The following is a 15,635-nucleotide window of genomic DNA, read 5'->3' on the forward strand; positions in this document are numbered from 1 at the left end:
CATAACTAGCTTTACGGATTTTAAAGACAGAAATTAAATTGCACTGTTTTCTGCCTGATGTGTTATCTAAGATATTAAATTTAGTTTCAGGTTTTTATGTGAGGGGTCAGGAAAAAAAATAACATTTTGACATGACCATTGACGAAATACCAGTTAAGACATTTTGCTTTCTTTCATTTATAAATTCCAATTTTTATCATTGTGATGGAGTTGACACACATACATTTGTAACATAATGTCAGATAAAAGAACATGCTTTAAAAAACTTTATGTAGAAAAGGAGAGCAATACAGAAATGATGATTTCTGAGCAGTTCCTCTGCTGATGACCTACAAGAGGACATTTTGTAGCTTGAAGAGAATTATAAATCACTGTGAAATGGTGATTTTTGACCTGTTATTTCTCAGAATGCACCATGCATTACGATTACGAGGTGGTGTCGTTGTAGCACATAAACTATTTCTACCAGACCTCTCCCATGTCAGGTATGAAAGAAGAAGGCAAAGCTTAGAGATTTTTTTTAATTTAAAGTATGCAAATACTTTTAAAAACGAGAATGTAGCGCTCATTTTTGTCATTGTTATTTTATATGTTAATGTAATTGCTCCTAAAAGACATCTTAGTATGACAATGGAAACAATATGTTGATAATATTTCATCTTTCTGAATACATTTACATTTAAAACAAATCAGAAAAGGAAGACTTAGGAAGAAATTTTGTAGTGTGAAGCTGTGTCTTCCATGAGTGCTTCTTTTTTTTTTTTTTTTTTTTTTTTTCTGTGCTATTTCCCATGTTTCTGCTGTCCTGGGTGGAATGTATGTCTTCAACTATGGGTAGCTGTTGGATTCCCTAAGGCAACCGGCCTCTTCCAGGTGGATAGGGCTGTCCTGTAGGTCTCTGTGCAGATGTTCTGCAGTGCCTCAAATGGTGAGAGGAAAGTTTGCCAAGATGCTTATTCTAAAGTCCCTAAAATGTCATGACACTTAAGTTTCAGCAACTACGTTTTACCTGTTCTTCACTGTTAGACAACAACCGGATCAAAAATGATTTGCCTTCATACTAGTGAAGGAGGCTGAGCAATCATCTGTTCTCCAGTTTCTTTTCAGGAAGATTCTGTTATGGAGCTTGGTAGCCATATGCAGTCTGAAACTGGCTATTTAAACTAATTTTTAGTTTGCTTGCAGTCTTATACAAAGAACTCCCCTTCAGTTATAGGGTTTATCTTGGTTCAAAATAATAATAATAATAGTAATAGTAATAATAATAGTAACAATAATAATAACAATAATAAAATGCATTTCAGAGAAATCTACTGTGCAAATAAAAAGAAAATTCGCTTTTTATCTAGTTAAAAAGTTCAACACAATCAAATACTATTCTATTGATGTTCAAGCAGAAACAGCAGTAAAGCTTTGATCCCTTTACTGCCTACCTTCAAAAGCCAGTATAAGATCTGTATTTAGTGGTGGTCTTTTCTGCGGTATCAGGGCTATATAAATAGAAATTAAATTGGCTCTGCACCCCAAGCAACCAGTTCACACAGGTGTTGAAAGCAGTCAAGCATTGGGATGCTGTTTGTTCGATACCAGAAGAACTGGCACTGACAGTACTTTCTGTACTGACAGCACATGAGTATATTCAGGGCCTTTTCAGATAGAATCATAGAATCCTTCAGGTTGGAAAAGACCTCTTAAGATCATCTAGTCCAAACTTTAACCTAGTACTGACAAGTCTACATTTAAACCACGCTACTAAGTTCTACATCTACACCTTTCTCAAAGACCTTCAGCCCCCTCTTTGTATGGTGCAGTTGTTTTGGTACTTTTAATCCTGACATGACTACTTTCTATTGTTCATTCTCCATGACTAATTATACAGGCTGAGTTAGTAGCTCAGCTACTCTAATTTCCTTTAGCCAGCCTCCAAGTAAAAATCTAGCCAAATTTAACTAAAACTCCTTCAGCTACAGGGGCATACTTCTATTAATAAAGTGACCCTAAACACCATTCAAGAATCCAATTTAAGAGCTGTATGTTTTAGATAAGTAATTAGATTTACTGTTCGTAATGAAAAATGATGTGCAGAGTATCAGTTTGGTATTCTCTTTAATAACTCATTCTTTTACCTGTGTGAATAGCCTCTCACTCTCTAGTGCTTCATTAGCTTTCAAAGCATACTTTGAGGTCTGCTTTAAGCTCAGGATCTTCTTTTCCCAAGGTGCCCTACACTGCTGTCTCAGCTGTGTCGAGTACCACAACAGGAAGGTCTGCAAGTGCACATCCCAGACCAGAGATAACCAGGAAGGTACAAAGACATACCCACTTTCCTCAGTGGGATTTGAAGATTTGTACTCTAAGCTGTTCAGCGTTAGATGGAAATTGTTAGTAATTTTTGAAGGATTATGCAATGGTCTTTTAAGTACAAGTCTTAAGTGCACAGCAGGTGAGGCATCATTATCTGTCGTAACAGTAGTAACTAGGTATTGCCTCACCTGATCACAGCTTGTGTGGCTCTTGAAAGAGATCTGAAATGTGCTTTTTGAAAACAGTGATATCACTATTGGAAGTGTTGTTTTAAGTATTAAGAAATTTCTAGCTAACAATCCACCTCTCAAACTCGCTTTTTTTTTATTTTTTTCTAGACAAGATGTATCTTGTATCAGGCTAACTTGAAATGCATGCTGTCCCCTTTTTTCAGGCTGTTTTTTAATTCCTGCCTGCTTCAAAAAGATGGTGCGGAGTTCTATAAGGCAGAAGCCTCTATGACTTTGTGCCTAGCTCTTTTTACTATATGTGGCATCAGCTTTCCTCAAACTGAGTCGTCTGAGGCCTTCAGTTTCTGTTCAGGTGCCTTAACTAACAAGTAATGGGAAAAAGCATAATTACTCTGAGGCTGTTAGTCACACTATATCCAAAGTAGATGGAAGCACTTAGTATATTATTTCCCTTACCTATCAGTGCCAAAATTGTTTTTTTCCCAGTCTCACATGCCAGGAAGTGTCACACCCAAGTTAGGTACATGAATTATAAAACATCCTTATATATGCAAATGTGCTTCATTCTAAGAAAGAGAGTAGAGGAAAAAAGGATATCCCTTTAAAAATTGCACTAGATACTTATGAGAACTGAAATTTGATGGTCTTTGTTTTAGGAGTCTCAGTATTATGTTCCTGAGAAAATGTTGCAAACTCTTGATGTTTGTACGTCTTACTTGCTCAATACAGCCTTCTTAGATTTATCATATCTGCACCCAGAAAATCCTGTGAAGTCCTGGAACTGGAAAGATCTTTTTCTTGGCTGCAGTTACAGGCTTCTGTGGGTTGGTCTGTGTCTAGGTTTCAACATCATACACTTTCGGTATTAGTACAATAGCATGTGATGAATTGTCTATTTTTTTTCCATGTGTTTTCGTAAAGCTTAGAAATTACATGTGCAATATGCTCAAGATAGCCAAGCAAAAGTTGTATGAGAAGCCCTGATTTTAGTATTTCCAACTTCTCAAGGGCCTTTCTTTTCAACCTTAATAATGTTACTTCATAATCTTTTATAATGTCTAATTGAAGCATACAAAAAATTATAATGTGTGTGTATGGAAAGGTTTTCTGGTTCTAGGCACTATTGATATTTCCAGATTTTTTTTTCAGATCTTAGTTTTCAAGCAGCTGCTCGAATTATGTCTACCCCTGCTTCTGATGCCTTAAAGGTGATGAAAGACATAGCTCAGAACTTCCCAATAAGAGCCAGGTATGATAGTTAAGCTTGTTTTTCAAATACTGTGTTTATGTTTGTGTTTGAATTTAATGACAATAATACAGATTTACAGCCAAATCCTGCAGTCAGATATTCATGTTTTACAGCTCACTAGATGGATTCCAGACAATTTAATTGAGTAGATAATAACTCCTGGGAGAGCTCATGATTGGTCTCTTAAATGTTTCCCATCTGATGCATGAGATGCCATGAAGGCATCCTAATCCTTTAGGCACTTGTTATTGAAGACGTAGTCCTCTGGGCTTTTTCTGGAATTATATTTTCCCAGGTGCAAAGTTCTGTTGAATTAGTAGCAAATCTACTTTCAGTCGAAAGAGGCAAAATTCTGTTAATTTCATAGGTGATCTACACACACTAGTTCAAAGTACAACACTGCTGATAAGATACAACCCTGGCTACTGTATGTTAGAGTTCTTACTGGGGAAGATCTGTCTCCCATAACAGATTAGTTAAAAAAATATCAAGGTAAATGCTAAGTAAATTAATAACATTTCCCTTTGTACTAATATTAAAGATTGCCCTTCCTGTAAGCCAATTGTACTGCAATTGAGAAATGTTTTCCTTTACATTTAATAAGTTCTTCACGTAATCCTATCAGCAGTATTTGCTTGAATTACTGAATTAAATATGATGCTAAATATGGTTCTTAACTCAGTGTGCTTTCATATTTTACAACTCTTGTTTAATTATCGTATGTTTCATTATCATCTCTGATTATCTGTTAGTGAAAATCAACACTGTAATGGAAAAACTGCATTTGGTTTCAAGAAAGAAAAAAAGTTTTAAAATGCCTGAAACATAATTATTATGAAATGGTAAGGTACAAGTTTACACTTAGATTAGCAATCAGAAAATGCAGCTTTTTATTACAAAATAGAGGAAATGTACATAATGTTGAACTGCAAGGCCAGTTCTGTTCTTTAAAGGACAGGAAGAAAAGTCATTTCGAAGTATTCCAGGTGAGATTTAAGTCACTGATTTCAAAAGTCATTAGGTTGTTACATCCTACTCCAATTCCTGACATGTATTTGTGGCACTAGAGCAGAATTTACCTATTCTTCAAATATTTTATTTTTATTTTTCTGGGTAAAAGTATAGGAAGACTTTAAAACTACTAAAAGGGGAGTTGTAGTTCCTGCTCTGTATAATTTCTTCTGTTATCTTTAACATGAGAGATTACAAATATTTAAATAATTTTAAAAGTTAGTAGGCCTGCATTCACAAAAATTTTAAATCAAATGGGCATTGTCTAAAAATGGTATGCAAAATGTATTTCCTCAGTAATCTAATCACACTTAACCTGTAGAATCAAAAATACTAGTTAAAAAATAAAAATAAAAAAGGAGATGAAAAGGTTCTGCTTAATCACCTTAGATAGATAACTGAGTATTATAATAGTACTGTTTTAGAACTGTTTACATTTAGATATGAAAACAACCATTTTTTCATTATGCAAATTTTGTTTTGAAAATGCTGTATAAAATCTAGAACTATAGTTAGGAAAATAAAAATTTAATATTATATCTTCCTTAAGAATTGAAGGATTCTTTAGACCATAACAAATTAATACAGCATTCCTCTGGGAGTTTCGTTCACTTCATAGTTTATTACCTACATTTTTGTGTCATAGTATTTTCATTTGAAAAGGTTAGTCTGAGGGGGATTTTACAAAATGTCATCAGATGTAGACACTGTAACAACTAATATATTTCATGTTGACATTTTGATAATATTTTATAAGATATTTTTCAGTTTTGATTTGTTATAAATGGTTGTCATGAATATATGCTATGTAAGAATGCAGTAGTAAAAATTACAATACTCTTAAGTTTTTTGCTATTCATTCATAATTCATGAGTGTTAACATTATGAACATGTGCAAGGTTTCCTTTTTTTCCCTGATATGCAGTACTGTATAGCTATGTGTTCTTCCACACAAGAATAAAGATGCATATATTATCTGATAGAAAATATTTCAATCTTAGAGTCATGCAAAAACATTCCTATGACGTGTAGAATGATCATTAGAATCCATTTACTTTCAGGTGGTAAAACATTTCTGGATGGTAAGTCCTTATCAGTGACTATTTGAAAAACAATGCATAAAACTTTGTGAAGATCTGAACAGATGACTGAACTCAAAGCAAACACGTCTTTCACAAGTACTTCTACTTGCTACCTCAAGTTCATAGGGTGTTCTTCTTGATGACTGACCAAGACAGAGTAACTTTGGTGGGAAAGGTTCTCTGGAAGCCATCTGGTCCAACCCCTGCTCAGTCAGGCCCACCCAGAGCAGGTTGCCCAGGACCATGTCCGGACGGCTTTTGAAGATTTCCAAGGAAATCTCCACCACCTCTCAGGATAACATGTGCCAGTGCTCCATCACCCACACAGCACAGAAGTGCTGCCTGATGTCCAGTGGGAGCCTCCTGTGTTCCAGCTTGTGCCCATTGCCTCTTGATATGATATTGTCCCTTACACTTACCACACTTTCTCCCTAAAATCTTGCAAGAATCCTGCAACGTGAACTGTCATATAAAGACAAGGAGCTGGTTAATGTTTTTTAAATATATTGTTTTTTTTGATATAAAAAATAATTAGCAGTAAAGTTTACCTTTCGCTGGCCGGTATTTTACTTCCTTGCTAATGTTAGGCCAGCTTTGTCTTGTCCTTTCTGCTTTTTATTATTTTCACATTCATCTTTTATGTTTTTCCTTTTTATCTTCGTAGTTTTTATCATCGGTTTATGCAGATGAAGCACTGATTCTGAGAGTTGCAGACCCTACTAAAAATGATGTTGACTTTAGCAAAATAAAAATTATAAGCAAGTCATTAAGCTCATCCTCCAGTGATTACTGATAATAATATATCTGATCTATTTTGTAGGGCTGTCTTTGAGATCATGGTTTGAGTTTCAGCTTGCCAATTTTGAGCTCAGGAAAATATACCAAGTATGGGCTTGTTTAAATACAGCTCCTTCTTGACCCTCTGTTGCCATTTCATTGCATGCTCTGGAAGCATGCAGTGCTTCACAGTGACAAAAATAACCTGCCATAATATGTATGGTGGATGGGAAAAGGTATTTACATTGAGAAGGATAAGCTGTGATGAGTTTTGTAATATTTATAGACAAAGCTTGGAGATCATGTTGTTTGCACTTAACAACAAGTCCCTTTGATAACCTGGAAAACCTGAATATTTGTTTAAAGTAAACAGATTTTGCATCTTATTTCTGACATACTGTGAAAACTATGCGGAATTTATTAGCAAGGCCTATTCTAAGCCATTTTGGTTTTCTGGGGGAAGTGAATGTCTATGTTATTAAATAACTGTTTTACTACCATAATTTTTGAGGTTGAATTAGTAGATAATTCTTAGTTTGCTTAGTTAACTTCCAGGTTTAAGATGACTTCAATTTTTTTTTGTCCCATACAGATTTGTTAAAACACATACAATTATACTCATTTTTTCTTTGGAGAAAAAATGTGGACAATAGAGTATTTATTTTGGCATTTATTGGGGGGATCAGATTTAGGTTAATACAGTTTGGGGTTTCATAAAGCATGGTGAAACTAATTTGCCTCTGGGTGTATTTTACCCAAGCCTAATAGTTACAAACTTTACATACAGTACATTGTGGCAGGTGAAGGTAAAATAGACAAAATAGTCTTTTTACAATGTTCTTGAAAAGTAAAAAATGTTAAATCAATGGATTATCTCTGAAAAGGTAGAATGACTAAGGAAGCTAACTTCAAAAGCATCAAATTGTGTCCTTGGCCACCTGTGCTGTAAGATTGAATAGCACAGAGTTATTAACATTAACTTAAAAAATATAATTACGGTGTTTATTTAGGCAATAGTTTAGATATTCAAACAACTTCCTTTTTTGTAATATATTTTCCAGAAAAGCAAGAGGAAAAATTGAGAGTTGTAAAAATATATATATAATAAAAATAAATGCTGGTAATATTACTTCAACAAAACTTAACATAAACTTGAAATTTAGGTTTACTAGAGTAGTAGAGAAGATACTTGTTTTGAAAATAAAACATTTATGACACTATGCATTACTCTCTAAGTCTTACTTATAGCATTTTCAATTACAGTGCATTAGATACCGTATTAAAATAATACATTTCAAATTGTTTAATACAGTTTTAAAAATACGGTGGTTGAGTGATACCAATATTTCATTTTTACAGATCATTGACCAGAGTGCCAGTAGACAAGCAAATGCGAAATGAAATAGAAGAAAATCAGAAGGTTTGTTTTATTTCTTCCAGTACCCATTTCGGTTACTGTCATATTACTGTGTTTGGAGATTTGTATTAGTACAGCAGCTTTCACGTGGTTTCTTTCAGAGCAAAGTAGTTAATGGTTTTCGTTTGTTTGTTTTGTTTTGTTTTACTTTCTGCTGTTCTTGGTACTTTTCTCTTTCCCTCTTTTTCCTTTACAGAATTAGGCAGGGACGAACAATTTTTCTGGAGTGTTGTGTTCAGTCTGACATTGTATGCTGTGAAAGCAAGATACCAGTTAATCTTTTATAGAGCTTGGTGTTGAATGTAGGCTTGCTGTTTATGTTATGGTCAGGACATGCTAGTTTTGAGCTTTTCATTTTACTAGAATCATGCATGCAACTATTCTGCAAGGTATTTTGAACATTGCCTATGGTAGATTTATTTTCATCCTTGCTGCACTGCATCTTTTGTGCTTAGTATCACATGAAGAGGCATTGCTCTTGTGTTTTTGACTGATCGCTTTAGCCAGTGCTAAAGTGTCAGTTTGCACTGTAGAGATTTCCTGTCAAATGTATTTTCTGTCTGAGTTCAGAGTTTGAATTTGTTGTTTCAACTTAAGTGTTAAATGTTAGCCACTGTGCTTTTAGGACTGGTCTCCTCAAATGGCAGTTCCAAGATCAGCATTGTTGTGTTTTTAAATGAATCTTGTAAGACCTGTTTGTGTCTATATCACTAGACCATGTAAATGTTGCCTTTGACTTGAATAGTGCTTCCATAGCATTGTCCTTAATCTTTGTTTAGATTAATATTTATTACCCAGTTTTTAGTTGACATTGCTATTGGCATGACGTGTTGCCAATCTCTGTGCTCAAGTAGCAGAGATTCTACAAGTGGCTGTTTCCTGTCAAAGAGGAAGTGTAGTGAGCAACCCCTGTAGCCGGTTTTGAGAAAACTGAATTCTTGCACGTGTAGGTTAAGTTCTGAGTAGGCAGCATTCTCCTGATTTTCAGTCTGTGACTCATGCGTTTGTCAGAACATGTATTTTTGTATGGTGCTAAGACTGACCAGCCACTGTTGTGATGGGGTTTATTTCTTACTTAAGGAACTCTTATATTTTTGCAGCGTTTCTGTGTATAATTTTGCTTTGTATCCATTCGGGTCTTTTTGTTTGTCTTGATAAGACTAGTATCTCCAGGGGAATGCCTTTCTAGGTTCTTCCACCTTCCAAAACAGTGAAAATTAACCATGTCCCTGTTGTGCTGTGAAGCCCACTGATGCAGTCTTCTCGTAAGGAGCTTGTCACCTCCACTGCAGATAAAATTTCACATTAATGTGTTAGAACTCTCCACCATGCAAAGCTATTCCTGCACAAATAGTGACAGACTCAAGTGTTGCACAAACAGTTCTGTCAATAGATGATAGTGGTTTTGTCAGTAGATGATTGCACATGGGATTGGTGCATTAAGAATACAATTCACATATCCCAGCAGATCACCTTCCTGGGCCCTTCAGCTTTCTTGTGTGCTAGGTACATGTTTGATTCTTGGGTAAGATGATGCAGTTCATTGATTTTGCAGAGATCTTTTAATGGGCTTAACATTATGGAGACATCTTCCTTCTTGCTCTAGTGAGAAGTGCCATAGTTTTTCCATACAATATCTGCACCCTGCTTCATTGCTTTCTGTATACATCTGAGAAATGCATTTTCCTATATCTCGTTGTTAAGGTTGTAGTCAGGATAAAGCAAAACAGCTCTGATGATCATGGTTTCTCTAGAGTATATGAGTGTTAAAATCAGGTTCTTTCTTGTTGCTTGGTGAAGTCTTTAAAATGTCTTGTTTCAATTAAAGCTCTGTAAACACAAAAAAACAAAACCAACTTCTTAAGCAAAAACTACTGTACTGCAAAACACAGAAAAATGAAAAGTATATCAGGAATTAAAATGTCTATTATTACTAAATATAAGGACTAGGCAAAGTAACGAAGATTTGGATTGAAATGAAGATACCTGCATTTAGGCACATCCATCTAGGTATCTAAACTCCTCTTATAACAGTGAAGATGTAGTCAATGTACATCAAAAACAATTTTTCTCTCTCAGTGGTGTTTTTTTGGGATGCAATTGAGCTGCCTAAACCTAATTTCTGAAGTCATCTGGGATGCCACGGGGTATCCATGATAGCCACACAGACAGGCCTGGTGAACATGGCCATGTGGACATCCATTCCCTTCTGCCTGATTTGGACTTTCCAGTCCAGAAGCCTTATCCTGAGACCTTTCAGTGTCTCAAATGACATTGGGTATCTTTGTGATTGGTCAGCTGAACCACTGACATGATTCCATAGACTGGATTGAATGCATTAACTATAACACGATCTTAGGCACCTAAATTTAAGTTTCATATACTACATCCTACAGGTCTTTAGACAGCTAAAAACCAAAATCTGTTGAATAAAAGTAGGGAAACTTCCTGAACACTGCTGCGAGAGCACAATAAATGGGCATGTGCATTCTTGAACTGCAGCGCATCCATCTAGCAGCAGGAGAGATATGATCTCATGCTGTGTGTAACTGAATGATTCCCTCTCAAGATAATGAAAGTTGAATAGGAAATGTAACGGGAGGAAATAAAGGTATTAAAAGTTGAAAGGCATCTGATGATTTAGATGTAATGAGTTGATATCCAACTAAAAAAGAGACAAAGAACTGCTATGGGTAAAACAAAAAAGAAAATCTCATTAAACACAACTCAAAACTTCCAGTGCAATAATTTGCTGACAGTTTAGCAACAAAATACTGTGTGAGTATTATTAGCATTAAATTCTAGTCTTGGGTGTCTAAATACTGCTTTCATCAATGTTGTTACGGCAAACGGATGAACTTCCGAACAATCAAATGCCTGTTATCAAAGATGTGTAATGTGTCTCAGCTCTGAATCAGCCCAGTTCTTTTCCTACAGTACCAAAGGATTTGGAAACATGTAGACTCCCATTGCAATACCTATTGGCTGATTCTTTATCTTTGTTCTTGCATTTGTTTCAGTTAGCATTCATTTTTGTATGACCTATATCAGCCAGTTGCAATCTTATCAGTATCTCTGTTTATTTGAGTCTCTGGGCTTATAGGGATGACCAGTAAGCTTTCAGTCACGGTACGAGATCTCTTAGCCTAAATGGTGATTTCAGGGCTTCAGGGAGAGGGCCTGTTCTAACTGCCTGGCTTTTCTCACAAGATCTGAGTAAGGGCCCTGAAAGATGCTGGTAAGATTTTGTGAGGCTGGAATCCTGCTTATGTTTGCTGTTCACTCCTTGAGTCAAGTGGTATTAATGGGGAATTTTCTGCAGTCACAGCACTTTGTGGTACAACTGTGGTATTAAAATCATGGTCAGAGTTAGATTCGCTAACTACAGGAATATTTCAGGTCTATCTAGGACTTTGCATCTCTGCCTGGTGCAGAGTGAAAGTGAGACTTTGGGAGGGTATTTAATTTTATGTGAAGCTAGGAAAAATGTGTCAGACGCCAGCTACTACTTCTCGGTCTTGTTTTAATGGTTGCATAAGCTTTACAGCTTTCAATATTTTCCTGATTTTTCTCTCATTTTTTCGGGGCAGTCTCATAAACGAAGTAATATACACAGCCTGAGTTGCTTGCTTAAAGTGTGCTTTTGTTGAAATTGCATTTTTTGTTCACTGTTTTGTTCAATAAGTGAGAGTTAAACGAGAAAAAAAAATCTCAGCCTTTTGTTTTTTTTCCATGCATACTTACAACGCTTTCCAGTCCTCTGCTGGGAATTAAGACAGATCTGGAAATCTGACAGCTCCTCATGGCGTTAGTTGGAATAAACTGCTGTTGTTGCTCCTGTTACTTATCTTGCTACAGCCACTGTCGATAGTTTGAACAGTGTGGTGCCTCACTGCTCTCTGAGAAAAAATGATAAGGCAGTCCTTACTCACTAAATACTACCTTCATCTTGTGTTTGTTTGATTATTGTGTTTTTTCTCTTTGCAAAGCAAGGATATGCTGTCCCTTTCTGATCTATGGTCTTTTCAAGATCCCTTTGTTAAATGAGATTGTATGTTTCTAGTCTGTCTTTTCTACCTTCCCTGAAGTATTGCTACTGCACATTTTTGGAATTGTGCAAGATTTTTAGAAGTTAAGAAGGCTAGTTTGAAGTGGAGGTGTGAAGAACGTGTCGGGCCTCCATTTACATTTTATTTGGACGTTAATGGATTTGCAGGAGGAATGTTCTGGGGGTAATTTTTCAAAAAAATATGAACCATAATTTGGTATTTGTGTGTATTTTCACTTTCTGTTGACAGACACTGAGAATGTGTCATTGTCTATACTTTGTACAGGTGGGAACACTGTAGATTGGGCTACAGCGGCGGGGGCTTATACAACTGTTTTCATTGACAGTGTGTTAAACAACACCTGTAGAAGTATGCTTTCAATATTTTTACTAATAACATTGAGATAAAAGAAGAAATTATGCTGAAGAGATTTGATGTGTTTGTTTTCTAGGATTACGTACAGTTTTGTATATGTGTGTGTGTGTATGTTAGTGTTGACATATACCTAAATAAGTTAGCAATGCTTTTTATTTTTAAGCATCTTCATGAAACACTTGGAATCCAACCCGGAGAAGCACGTTTATTCTTAAATGGACTTCATATTGATCTAGATTTTCATGATCCATTTAGGTAAGAGGATATGTTTGGCTTGAAAATTACAGAATCACTAATAATACTGCAGTTGTGCTTATGGTGATAGATAATCAGATCTGTTGCATTTTGGGGGCCAGGAAGTATTCCAATAGAGAAAATATTGCTTTACAGTCTTTTTGCTTGGTATATGAAAATTGCAGAAGTAGTTGAAACCAGTATTTTTTTCTTGGAATATGTGTTATATAATTTACTTACAATTTTATATCTTACAATGTAAAATTAATTTTGAAATGGAAGGAATCCAACGTGTGTATACAAAGGTGGGAAGAACACTTCAGAAAAAGTAAATTAAGTGCTCTCTCATCTTTATTTCATAAGAATTACACAAAAATTACAGGCATTAAATTTAGTTTAAAGATACCTTGGATAATTTTAGGCATGTTAGTGAGTCTGTGCCTGGTCACCTTTTCTAATGAGTTCTGTTATTGTGTTCTAATACGCTTTTTTCCTAGAAGAAAACTTTTTTTCCAGTTTCTGTTAATACGGTATAATTATATTGCCTGTGATTTGCCTCTTCTTTGCAAGAACTCATAAAAATTGTGGACATTTTCCATTCCTTTGCATGTTGTGAACAACAAGACAGACATGACTACTTCAGAATCATGTTGGTGGCATGCAACCTGTCAATAAGCCTGTTGATGCTAAGGCTGAAGTTTTTTTATGTTCTTGGTTTGTCAGTCTACCGTTTTTATTTTTTATTTTTCTATTCCATGTCTTCTTTTATCCTTCGATGAAGATCCTTAAACTTTTTTGGTCTAGAGATAATAGTTTTGTGTTTGTTTGTTTTTTTTACTTCATGTTTTTCTCAGAGTTTTGAGATGAAGTCAATTGCATCTTTTTTGATAATGTTGCAAATATTGATAGGTACTTTAAAATGATAATGCTAACTTTAATTTCAATATGATTTAGAAGAAACTTTTTGAAATAGAGAAAACTCAGAATGAAGCAAAATAGAAATAAAGATGTTTGTAAAATCTATTGTGTTCTAACAGGCAAGTACTTCAGGCTTGTTTCCATTCTTATATCGAATTTTCAGATTGTAACAGATATTGCAGAGACCTGTTCAGGCATCTTGGAAATAGGTTTCTTCACATATCTTGGAGGTGTAGCTACGTGCTTCCTCCCTGCTGTTCTCAACGTTCTGCCATAATACAGACATAGGGTTTGTCTGTGTCTCCATCACTTGCTGCCTGTTTATCTACACTCTTCTTGGATTCCTGCCTCAGCCAGAACAATGCAACAAGCAGCGTTCCCCTCTGCTGTCCTGCCACATCTTTTTAAAGATGGAGGAAATTCCTTCATGTAAAATAAATGTGAATAAACCAAAGTTGTACAATCTGTTAGAGTCCTGTTTTGAAATATGTTGAAGATAAATATTTGTAGTGTTATATATATATTATATTTTAGACATTTGACTGTAGGAGAAAATAAGAATGATTTTTAATACTAAAAGTAATCTTTACCTTAACAGTCTTTGAAATTTTTTCCTTGTTATGCCATGACAAGATTTCATAGACATTTTGTTTTCTTGAAAAAGTATCTTAGAGACTCTTAAGGTGGATGGAAAAGTAATGCATGGCCTTCATGAACTTGGAATCAAAGAGGAGACCCTGAGTAAGTTTATGAGATTGCATATACATCCAGCAGATGACAGTTATGCACTAGACATTCGCCATTCTTCGATAATAGTGAGTATTTAAACATTTATTTTTTAAATATTGCATATTTGTTAACTCTATGTATGAGAGTTTAATACTGTAGTATATGGAGTATAGTTGAAATAAGAGGCATAATAATGTTTCAATAAGCAGTGTAAGATACTTTGGAGGGTGGTATTCCTTCAGAGTATTTTAGGAATAATTTTCTCTAGCATATATCTTACTAAAATTTTAAGGTGTAGGATGTTTAAAAGAAAAGAAGAATGTATCTAAGAGTAGTTGCAAATCATAGTTGTAGAATTTGACTTTGAAGCAACTAATCACAGAATCACAGAATTGTAGGGGTTGGAAGGGACCTCAAGAGATGATAGGGTCCAACCCCCCTGCCAAAGCAGGTTCCCTACAGCAGGTTGCCCAGGTAGGCCTCCAGATGGGCCTTGAATATCTCCAGAGAAGGAGACTCCACAACTTCCCTGGGCAGCCTGTTCCAGGCTCCGTCACCCTCACCGTGAAGAAGTTCTTTCGCATGTTGGTGTGGAACTTCCTGTGCTCCATTTTGTGGCCATTACCCCTTGTCCTGTCCCCACAAAACACTGAAAAGAGGTTGGCCAAATCCCTCTGTCTCCCACACTTAAGATATTTGTAAACACTGATAAGATCCCCTCTCAAGTCTTCTTTTCTCCAGGCTGAACAGACCCAGGTCTCTCAGCCTTTCCTCATAGGGAAGATGCTCCAGGCCCCATATCATCTTTGTGTCCCTCCACTGGACTCTTCCCAGGAGATCCCTGTCTTTTTTGTACCAGAGAGCCCAGAACTGGACGCAGTACTCATAATCACAGAATACTTGAAGTTGGAAGGGACCTCCGGAGATCACCTAGTCCAAACTTCTGGCTCAAGCAGGGTCCCAGAGAGCACGTTGCACAGGATTGTGTCCAGGTGGCTTTTGAATATCTCCAGTGAAGGAGACTGTTCAACCTATCTGGGCAACCTGTTCCAGTGCTTAGTCACCCTCACAGTAAAGAAGTTTCTCCTCATGTTCGGATGGAACCTCCTGTGTTTCAGTTTGTGCCCATTGCCTCTTGTCCTATTGCTGGGTACCACTGAGGAGAGTCTGGCCCCATCTTCTGACATCCTCCCTTCAGAAACTTACAGATGTTGACCAGAAACCCCTGAGCCTCCTCTTCTCCAGGCTGAACAATCCCAGCTCCCTCAGCCTGTCCTCATATGAGAGATGCTTCAGTCC

At 36.0% G+C, this 15,635-nt stretch overlaps 1 protein-coding gene across 1 annotated transcript in view; it reads left to right on the forward strand.

Annotated features, from left to right (window-relative positions):
- Window positions 1-15,635, forward strand: part of UGGT2 (UDP-glucose glycoprotein glucosyltransferase 2) — an 88,748-nt gene that overhangs the window by 20,206 nt on the left and 52,907 nt on the right. The window contains exons 9-12 of the mRNA XM_035557032.2: window positions 3,645-3,744; window positions 7,974-8,034; window positions 12,619-12,710; window positions 14,272-14,422. Of these exons, the coding sequence (XP_035412925.1) occupies window positions 3,645-3,744; window positions 7,974-8,034; window positions 12,619-12,710; window positions 14,272-14,422 (404 nt within the window). The remainder of the gene's footprint in view (window positions 1-3,644; window positions 3,745-7,973; window positions 8,035-12,618; window positions 12,711-14,271; window positions 14,423-15,635) is intronic.

This window comes from Cygnus atratus, chromosome 1 (assembly GCF_013377495.2).
Source record: "Cygnus atratus isolate AKBS03 ecotype Queensland, Australia chromosome 1, CAtr_DNAZoo_HiC_assembly, whole genome shotgun sequence".
Lineage (NCBI taxonomy): Eukaryota > Metazoa > Chordata > Aves > Anseriformes > Anatidae > Cygnus > Cygnus atratus.